This window comes from Gasterosteus aculeatus, chromosome 20 (genome assembly GCF_964276395.1).
Source record: "Gasterosteus aculeatus chromosome 20, fGasAcu3.hap1.1, whole genome shotgun sequence".
NCBI lineage: Eukaryota > Metazoa > Chordata > Actinopteri > Perciformes > Gasterosteidae > Gasterosteus > Gasterosteus aculeatus.
The window spans coordinates 6575475-6585272 of NC_135707.1; the positions used below are offsets into that span (position 1 = coordinate 6575475).

Sequence of the window (9798 nt, forward strand, 5' to 3'; positions counted from 1 at the left end):
TTATTTTGCCATTAGCAAGAAAGTGAATTTGCTTATTTTCCAAAATAAGTGCATCTTTCATTTGGAGAAAGGATTGGGGTAGGTTCATGACAAGTCAAAAGGCAATATATCTATATATCAAAGTCTTTTTGTGTTTAATAATTCAGATAATATCTTGAAAATACGTCCCATTACCACCGACATCTGGCTGATTGTTTTAAGCTCTTCATGAGTGATGTGATGAGCCAAAAGGAATCAATTTATCACAGTAAACACATCTGCTTTATTTGTCAAAGCCAAAGATTTCTTCAAATATTGTGTGAGGTTCTAGGACCTCCTCCTCCTCCTCCTCCTCCATCTTCTCCACCTCCTCCACCACAGCGAAGCCAGTCACCTGCTCCTCGTCACCTTCCCACTCAACCCAGGCCACTCCCTCGCCGCCGAGGAGCCACTCTGCCTCCGTGTCCTCCACCTGAACGATCTGAGCCGCTGCAATGTCCTCGGGCTGTGAGGTCATTGTACCCTCGGTCATCTCTTTTTGTGTTGTTGCTGCTGCTGCAGCTGCAGCAGCGGTGGTGGAGACCTTCTTCCTTCCTCGAGCTGCCGTGGACGTCACTTTAGGCTCTACTGTCCAGGGCCGGCTGCTGATTATTTTGGTCACTTGAAAACGTTGAATTTTTTATATTAGAATGTTACAAAAACTTTCAAGCCAGCTTCTTACATGTCAAAAAAATAATATATTTAATTTTACAGTCAGTTAATAATGAGGCAGAAGGTACGCATACAATTTCAGGGGCCATTCGCGTTCAAAAGGGACGAGGCTGTGAGATCAAAACTGTATTTGCACCAAGAAATAAGCTTCAGCGGGCTTCACAGACAAATCTTGTTAAAGTAAAGAGTTTTGGTTCCAATCTTTTTGTGTGATTAGTCGACAATATCCTTTAAAAAGGGAACAGTACGATTAGTGGTGTAAAAACACGAGGATCCGCGACTCACCCGAGGAGGCAGCAGAAGTGCAGTTGGAGTCGCAGCAGGTGCAGACCTGGTCCGACTCGTACAGCTCAACCCATCTGAGGAGAACAGAGCGGGACATCAGATTCCCTTTTGTGTCAACGGCGTTACGCCACGTTGGAAATTCTTATTTCTCGCTCAAATTTCTACCACAGAAAAGGGAAACTGACTTTCTTGTTTTGGGGTTGTAGTTGCAGGACTTTGAGGTGGGTGTGGGCACAGAGCTGTGCACCGACATGGAGCAGTGCATGTGGAGCTGCTGCGGGAGTTACAATAGGAAAACAATTTGGATTTGGACGATATTTCCAAAAAAAAAGGTTTTATGGTCTTTTAAAACATTTAAAAAAAAAGAAAAGCATTTAACTTTAAGTGTTTGTTTTTTTTTTGCTGACCTTGCCGGTCATTCCCGGGAAGAAGAAGGCATCCACAGAGAATCTCACAGCATTCCTTCTGTATGGGATGAATCTGGAGCGATTCTCCTTGCTTTCAACCATACACCTTTATCAAAGGGAGAATTAATTTACACTTCTTAAATAAAATATGTATGACAATTAATATCAAGCCCTCCAGTATGTGTTTTTTTTTTTTTTACCCATAGTTTTGCACAACTGGAAACTGAGGCGTGGAGGTGTGGGACTTCTTAGGAGTTGCGTAACAGAAGTGGACGTAGAGTCTTTTGTCCGGGGACACGGACAGAGCTTCCGCCTCAAAGTACATGGACTGCCCGAGCACGTACCGATGCGACGGAGAGAGCCTTTCCCACAGAGCTGGAGGACGGAATCAAGCAGTCGACAGGTTTTCAACAGCAGATTGAAATCAGTTGATAATAAAATACACTTTTTTGAAGGGCTTACCATTCCGAGGAGTTAGAATGAACTTTGCTCTGTTCTTCATCGGTGTGAAGATCTTGCTCAGCTGCATCTTTGGAGTGTATTCGGAGTATTGGTACCTGAACATATGAACATATTGTTCAGATTTAAGAAAACAGTTCTAACATGGCTGAGAAGACTTGAATCTTTTCTGGTCTCAATCCAGTCTCACCGGTTAAAATAACACGAAACGGGCAGGTTGAATGGCACAGCTCGCCTGATTGGTCCTTGGAGCCTTAATGGATCATATCGTAGCGTGTTTGTATAGGCCACCTGGTTATTAATTATCTGCAAACCAAAATAAACGTGGCGAACTTGATAACATCATTGTCATCAGTGAACCATTCCATGGAGCGTTATTACAATTTCTCTCTGAATAAGACATAAATGTGGTCTCAAAATGAACGACAAAGCACTAAACAGTTAGCATTAGAAAAAATGGGAAAAATATAATACCCACCAAATTATACTTTTAAAAGGGGGACTTCCGCGGCCATAGTGACGTCATCAAGTAGCGAGACAATTCTCACATATAACATAACAGGTCTAATTGAGACCTTTCACAATTTCGCTTACTGATGCCACTTAACTGCTTTATTCTGTTAATGACTTTATTTTTCTAAATTAAACTAATTTATTCCCGAATTAATTTTTATGTTATTTATTGGTTGTATCGTTTCATTTATTGCGCTGTTTTAACGGTGTTTAAAAACTATTCCTTAGTTTTGCCTTGATCGCTGTTCACTTTGAAAACTGCTTTTAAAAAGTTGTTCTATAAATAGTATTTTTATTTGTATTACCAAAATGTGTGGGATTTATGTCTCAATCCAGATTGGTGCCACTCCATCGGGTCCAACACGGTTAGCTTGTTAGCAGGCTTAAAACATGCTAACATGTCGTTAACGTAGCGGAGAAACATAAGCACGTCGCTCGAGCTCACCGTGCGTTTGGTTCCACACATGTCATGGTCATATTCAAAGTAAAGGTAATCCCTCTCGGATCCAGTGGGACGGCACGTCCCAAGTTTGAGGCGAGAGCCCCGTTCCCCGGTCCCCAAGATGCTCCTCCGCACCTGTACGAGCATCTTGTTGCGCTCGCACGAAGTCTTCACGGAAACACCCGAAGCTGCGGGTTGACTCGTGTTAGCCCGAGCCGGGGACAGAGGCCCGAGGACGGGCTCGGTGGTCCGAAGCTTCCGTCCGGTGGCTCTGAACGGACGGTGCCGCTCCTTCTCTACTGTCCCCGGGGGCGGCCTGGAGTCCAGGAACACCGGGAGGTGGACGTACGGTGGCGGCAGAGTCGGCGTGTCGCTCCGGGAAACTTTTCTCATCACTTGAGGCGTTTGTTTAAATGTTGTTGTTTCTCCATTAGCTGAGGACAACAGCGGCAGCGTGAACAGCAGTAACGGATAAAGCATGCCGTCTAGTCTTTATTTTTACAGTCAAATCTATCTTATCTGAAGGGTATTATCACCGAGAATGTTCTCCTTAGGTGGGGCCCAATTAACAGCACCTGATAAAGGAGCCGTCGTGCGGAAACAAAATGGCGACGCTCAGCGGTTGAGAAAGAACCAGCAAGGCCGAATCTCAATACTGTGTTAATACAGCGGGCCAATTAATTTGGGATTCACAATACAATAGTTGTTTCTCAAATATCTTATGCTTTACTTTGTTAAAATCTGTATGTGATTTTGTTTGTTACACTGAATTTTTCTTATTCTGTACCTATTTTGGTGGAGTCATATTCCTTTCAGTAGAGGATTTAAGGACAAAGGGTAAATATGACAACTAGTAGGAACCTATAGAAATTGAGGCAAATTAACTGGTAAGTTGATAGCAGTAGTTTATTTTCTAGGTTAGAATCAAATTATCTTGCATTCATTCACTTTCCACTCTGAAAACACCTGACACATGCCTTTAGTGAGCAATAATAAGATAACGTGTATATTTTTTCCGTTTCACAAACCACCGACCGGGTCGGTTCCCTGCGTCTGTGGTACGTGGGGTCTAATACCTTAAGACAATCCACAGATCCACACTGTAATAACCCCTATGGGACAATGTTTATTAGAACTTCAGGACTTTATCTCCCCATAATCACAAGTAAGCATCGGGCCTACTTTTCACAAGCCACACATCCGAACATTCTGACCCTGAAATGGCATTTTTCAGACCGACAAATACGGAGAAAACTGACCTTTCTGTGTCCGTACCGATCTGTCAGCAACAGAAGCTTGCGAGAAATGTTCATCATGATAAGTCTGTTAGCCTTGTGTAATTATCCAATGTTAGTAAAATAATCTGCTTTTATCCATCCAAACATTTCGAGCAGTGACATTATAACATCTCAAAACCACTGGATTACCTTTGCGTTAAACAAGAGCGCTTTACAGAATTGATGACATCAGTACATCAGAGGGCAAACTGCCCTTCATATTAGTTACATTGCTTCTCCTCCACATTTCTCTTTAATTCACCAAGCTTGAGTATGAAAGAAGAAGCGTGAGCAGCGTGCCGGCCCCGTAGGGGGTCGGCGTCCCCGCGGCGTGGTTGCACAGGTGTGTGTCGCAGCATTCGTTGGTGAAGGTGAAGTTGAGTCCCATGGTGTATTTTTCTCCTGTGATTCCACACAGGGACGTCAGCACGCAGCTCTTCTCGTACAACACAACGCGGAAGTCCCCTTTAAAAAAAAAATCAGAAAACATCAGTTCATTTTTCTTATTTTTGTCAATTTTGTTCGGTTTACTCACTCACCTTTCTGGCCCACGGCTCGGCTGGACAGACAGACCTGCCCGGGGGGGCACTTGAGGGGGAATCGGATGCAGTCCAGAGGGGAGATGGCGGGGAAGACGCAGGTGTAACAGAAGAGGGTAACTGAAGGATGGGCCACGCAGTTTATCAAGAGTTTAGTTTTGCAGTTGACCTTAAATTATGATCCAAGAACAGGACCAAACCGTACCATCCGTTGCTCAATGAGATGGGTTTTGTGATCTTATATCCTCAGGAGATGAGGCATTTAAAGACATCAGCTCAGAAAACCAAGAGGCAAAAGTAGGATCTATTTTCTTCAGACTGAAGGGCCACTCAATCAGTTCATTGGGGAAAACAATACCCAGATTAATATGCTAAAAATAACCAATCACACAGTTGTAATGTTCACTTACCAACAGCAGAAGGTAAACAAAGGAGGAGCAGAGGGCAAACCAGCTTCGACATTATTCACCGGCAAAACGCTTTAAGCTTGAATTTTCAGCTCTTTGTTTTATTCTAGAATAAACTAGTGGTTTTTATCCCAACCGTAATTAATTCTCCATCTGTGCAGAAAAGGTTAAAAGTGCCCTCTGGGCTTTTTCAGAGCCTCCTCAGCCGGCTGCAGAGATCCGATGAGAAATGTCCTCTGGTGTCTCTTGATATTCTGCTCCCAAGAATCTCCACACTCAAAAGGTATGATCCAATTATGACTTTACAGAGAATAGCCCCATTCAGTCTAGAAAGAGTCAGGGCTTTTGTGAAGGAACCACTCCCCGTTAAAAAAAAACACGTAAAATGTCCATGTCTTTCATATGGTACCGATTTATACAAGACATGTGGCGTTTTCTTTATTGAATCAGGGCTTATTTCTTAATGAAAGACGGTGAGTTGGGAAGCAGGGCGGTCAGGTGACATGCAGTCAGTAGTATATAGCCTCTACTTTTGCGCGTGCATGTGACCTTTGACCTCAGTCACATGCCAGAGGGCGTGCAAGAGGGAACTTTTGGGGGGTAGGAGGGGTGTGGGGTGGGCATGTGACCGCCGCCATTTTGACCGGAAAAAATGCGTCATTGAACTTTTGGGGGGTAGGAGGGGTGTGGGGTGGGCATGTGACCGCCGCCATTTTGAAGTCATGCCCCGGAAATGCGTCATTTTACGAATGGATACGTAAACCATTTTTGACGATGATGTGCTTGGTTTTGATTGGAAATTTGCCATATCAGTGGGTGTTTTATGCGATGGGCGTTAGTTTTGACCGGAAACACGGGACTGTAGGAGGGGTTTCATCATATATATAGATGTGTTATTTGGCGCCTCGATCGAACTTTCCTTTTGGAATGGTTCACGCTCCAGGATTCTTAGTGAAACAGCAGAGGCCTATCCCAGTGTGGTCCCAGTGGCGTCTTCTTCTTCTTCTATTCAAAGGTATGAGAGGCCCCGCCACAAACCAGTGAGACATTGGTTCTTCTGTGCAGATTCACCAATATCAGCTTAATGCATGAACTAGGGGGCTATCTTCTTAGCCAATAGAACACAATTTGTAACCTAACAGAGGAAAGCCCTCAGCAAAACATACATCTTAAGGTTTAACGAGGAGCACATATGCCGACTTAGTGTAGCATTATGTGACACAGTACACAAGCCGGGGGCCAACCCCCAAACGTCTTCTTTTGCTTCTCTTCAATTGTATGAGAGGTCCCACCACAAACCAGTGAGACACTGGTGCTTCTGTTCAGATTCAAAAATAACAGCTTAATGCATGAACTAGGGGGCTATCTTCTTCTTAGCCAACAGGACACACATTGTAACCTAACAGAGGAAAAACCCCTCAGCAAAACATACAGTTTTAACGAGGAACAAGCGTGTCGACTTAGGGTCGCATAATGTACGCAGCACCCAAACGGTGCTAAACCCTAAATAGCTTGAGAGCCCCACAGGGATGGAGAAAAACAGAGTCCTTATGTGGTAAACAGTGAGCAGTTTGTTTAGTTTTAAGCAACATATGAACCCTCACCCCCACTGAGACCCTGGCGTGTGAAAAAACAGGGTCCTTAGTTGGTAATGATGTTGCATTCGGGGGGTATGGGTCTCCTATATAGATACAGCCACGGTTCCCTTCTTGACACCCTGGCAGACTGGTGCATCCTCACATTTAAGACATTTCCAGTGAGAGCCAGATGTACTACAAGGGGGGAGCAATGGACCAGATATGTGGTAAGTACTTATTTCATTGTCAAATATATATATATATATATATATATATATATATATATAAATATACACACACACACACACACACACACACACACATACATTGGTATAAATTAAAAAAATTAAAAATAGAAAGCTTTAAAGAGTGTACTATGTCGAGTGATTCATATTTGTTTTTATATATTTATATATATTTTTTTAATAGGTATTTATACCTTTTAGAAATAGATGACAGCGCGCATCCTATACATGGGAGTCTTGAAAAACTGGAAAAGGAGATTGCTGCACTCAGTTGTCTACCAACAACGACTACGTGCCCCAACCAGGGAGCTGGCACAGGTAGGGAAAATGACAGTATGATATAAGCTTTCTATATATTTATTATTTGACGAATCATTCAAATGATTTTATAATTCTATGCTCACCCCAGTGAAAAAAAAAAAAGTACATACGGGTGTCCAGTCTGAGAGACCTTCTACAAGGTATGTGACATCATCCATATATATATATATATATATATATATATATATATATATATATATATATATATATATATATATATATATATATATATATATATATATATATATATATATATATATATATATATATATATATATATATAGACATTTGTTTTATAACATGTTTTGACCATGTATGCTTGTACAGCAGGGTGCAGATTGACCGGTCTACACCAACAAAGGACACATGGTACTATCCAGAATGTTTGACTGACGAGGAAATGCTGCAGGCGGTCTGTGACTATGAAGAAGAGAGTACTACAATAGGAGCAACATCGGCAGAGTGTGTAACCCCATTTCAACAAAACAGAGCAGGTATACCCACAGAACCCACGGTGGTGATTGTGCACCCGAGGGACACAGCTAACCTCTTATATGTAGAGTTGATAAATGAAATCAGTGAACTGCGGCGTTCCAACACCGCATTAAAAGAGATAGTAACCGATCTATGTAAGAAACAAGAGGAGGCTAGACAAACACAGGACGCCAACGGCTGTTCCATAAAACAATACCTGATAGCTCAGAATGCATCCAGTGAAGCTATCATAGCTCTACTTACAAATAAATTTTATCCAAGGTGATCTACTAGGCATGGTGTCTATAAGGGGTGGTGTCTAAATAAACAATACAGACGTGTAGTATGCCTCCCCCCAGAAAAGTTTTGAAGAGGGGCACGGGTGATATACATCGATCAGGGGATAACCATAATAATAATGATGATGGGTATAGGGTCCTGTTACAGAATACAGAGAAACAGCTTAAAAGCCTACGTGCACTGGTGGAGAGATCGCGCGTTGATGCTGCTGCTGCTGCTGCTGCTGCTGCTGCTGCATACCCTGCCGAAGCTTTTCATGATGTTGACAGAATTCATTATACGGAACAACATTCATCGTATCTAGATAGCGGCTATGCAGACTTGGTCAGTGTCCTAGACCCAGGGTTTAATACCACAGGCGCAAATAGCCACGTGTTGGATCATGCAGACGGCCCACTTGTGTACACAGACAATGATGCAGGGGCTGGGGGGTGTGTGTTGGCAGAAATATGTGACGACCGGCTGAATCAGATGGGGGCAAATGGAGATGTGGAGCATGAACAGGGTGTTGGGGGGCCCGCTGAGGGTCATGAGGGAGGGTCATGGGAGCAGGCCCGAACAGAAGGGGGGCATGATGATACACTAACAGGAGGAGGGGAGATAATGAGGGGGGGTGAGACCTCCTCAGGCATAGAGGGAAGGACAGTCACCATGAGAGAGATGCCTTCATTCAATGCATTTGAGCTTAGACAAGGGGTTGATTTCAGAAACGTGGATCTTACTGACCTCGAGCAAATCCCCTACATGGTCAGAGAAATAGTGGCGGGTGTAATTGATAGAGCTGTAGAGGCCTCTCCGGCTGGTAGTGTGCTGAACGTTTTGTTACGGGGACCTTCATTGGCTAGTGACATACAAGCTGTTCTACGCGTAAACGAGTCGTACAACTCTGACTTGTTTATGGAGCAAATTGCACAAGTGATACAGAGCAATGATGAGACTATAACGGATGATGAATTGGAATTAGTGATCACCGTAGCTAAAAACAGAAACGGTGGGGGTTATCTAAAATTAGCAAATGTCCCATATGATGTGATATTATCAAAGAAGGGTCGGTTTCTGCACACCCCTGACAATACTGATAATAACCTGTGCTTTTCGCTCTGTTTAGCACATTTTAATCATCCAGACATGTCCCTGCAAGATAAAGTGAGATTTGCAACTCAACTACATAGATCGTTGGGTTTTGGACCAATGCACAAGGTCTCATTCTCCGATGTAGATGCTTTCGAAAGACATCTGGGTGTGAAAATCATAATCTTCCACCATGCAGCAGCAGGTCGTAAACGACTTCAGTGTTTCCAAACCCACGATGCGCCTCATCCCCGGACAGTCTGGTTATATCTACACAATGACCATTATCACCTGATTGAAAACCAGCAAGGCTTTTTTGGGGCAAAACAAGTATGTCAGTATTGCTACCAAGCCTATGAACATCGATTATACCACAGCTGTGAACAGCTGTGTAATGTGTGTTTTACATTAGAGTGTCGTACACAGCTGGGTAAAACACAGAAATGCGGTGATTGTAAACGCATATGTAAGTCGAAATATTGTTTTGATCAGCACAAGCGGCCAGAAAGCGTCCATGCCCTCATCCCCTGTGATGCTATGAAATACTGTGAGGCATGTGGAAAAACATACAAAGCAGGACAAAAAGCGCACAAATGCGCGCCAAAAGTCTGCGTCCACTGTGGTGAGCAACAGTTGGAGAGCAATGATAAACATGAGTGTTTTATTCAGCCTCTTGAAAAGAAAGAGCCGCAAACAACCTACATATTATTTGACTTTGAGACAAGGTTTCATAACGGAAAACACGAGGCAAATTATGTATGTGCTATGGATTTAGAGGGAAAAAAGTTTTG

At 43.2% G+C, this 9798-nt stretch overlaps 2 protein-coding genes and 1 long non-coding RNA gene across 4 annotated transcripts; 1 reads left to right on the forward strand and 2 right to left on the reverse strand.

The window, feature by feature from the left end:
* Positions 1–238: 238 nt before the first annotated feature.
* zp3d.2 (zona pellucida glycoprotein 3d tandem duplicate 2) lies at positions 239–3414 on the reverse strand. The gene is made up of 8 exons (XM_040164502.2): positions 2800–3414; positions 2032–2147; positions 1845–1939; positions 1583–1757; positions 1383–1488; positions 1161–1249; positions 976–1049; positions 239–639 (listed from the first exon to the last, which is right to left on the reverse strand). Exons 1-8 carry the CDS (start codon positions 3274–3276, stop codon positions 263–265), a joined length of 1509 nt encoding a protein of 502 aa, XP_040020436.2. The 5' UTR covers positions 3277–3414; the 3' UTR covers positions 239–262.
* Positions 3415–3684: 270 nt separating this feature from the next.
* On the reverse strand, positions 3685–5436 carry LOC120810178 (uncharacterized). Its single transcript, XM_040164517.2, has 3 exons — positions 5023–5436; positions 4613–4732; positions 3685–4538 (listed from the first exon to the last, which is right to left on the reverse strand). Exons 1-3 carry the CDS (start codon positions 5072–5074, stop codon positions 4327–4329), a joined length of 384 nt encoding a protein of 127 aa, XP_040020451.1. The 5' UTR covers positions 5075–5436; the 3' UTR covers positions 3685–4326.
* Positions 5437–5684: 248 nt separating this feature from the next.
* On the forward strand, positions 5685–7703 carry LOC144389534 (uncharacterized). 2 transcript variants are annotated; one of them, XR_013453651.1, is made up of 4 exons: positions 5685–6823; positions 7026–7159; positions 7251–7302; positions 7490–7703. It is a non-coding gene; the product is annotated as an uncharacterized LOC144389534 (long non-coding RNA). The 2 variants fall into 2 exon arrangements; XR_013453649.1 differs by having other exon boundaries at positions 7043–7159.
* The last annotated feature ends 2095 nt before the right edge of the window (positions 7704–9798 follow it).

Coding starts and splice junctions, on each gene's coding strand:
- zp3d.2 (XM_040164502.2), bottom strand. CDS start 3,276: ATGCTTTATCCGTTACTGCTGTTCACGCTGCCGCTGTTGTCCTCAGCT. Junction 1,489..1,582: donor CCAGTTGTGCAAAACTATGG/GTAAAAAAAAAA, acceptor CCTTTGATAAAG/GTGTATGGTTGAAAGCAAGG. Junction 1,250..1,382: donor TCCCGGGAATGACCGGCAAG/GTCAGCAAAAAA, acceptor TAACTCCCGCAG/CAGCTCCACATGCACTGCTC.
- LOC120810178 (XM_040164517.2), bottom strand. CDS start 5,074: ATGTCGAAGCTGGTTTGCCCTCTGCTCCTCCTTTGTTTACCTTCTGCT. Junction 4,733..5,022: donor TTGTTTACCTTCTGCTGTTG/GTAAGTGAACAT, acceptor CCCATCCTTCAG/TTACCCTCTTCTGTTACACC. Junction 4,539..4,612: donor CCGAGCCGTGGGCCAGAAAG/GTGAGTGAGTAA, acceptor TTTTTTTTAAAG/GGGACTTCCGCGTTGTGTTG.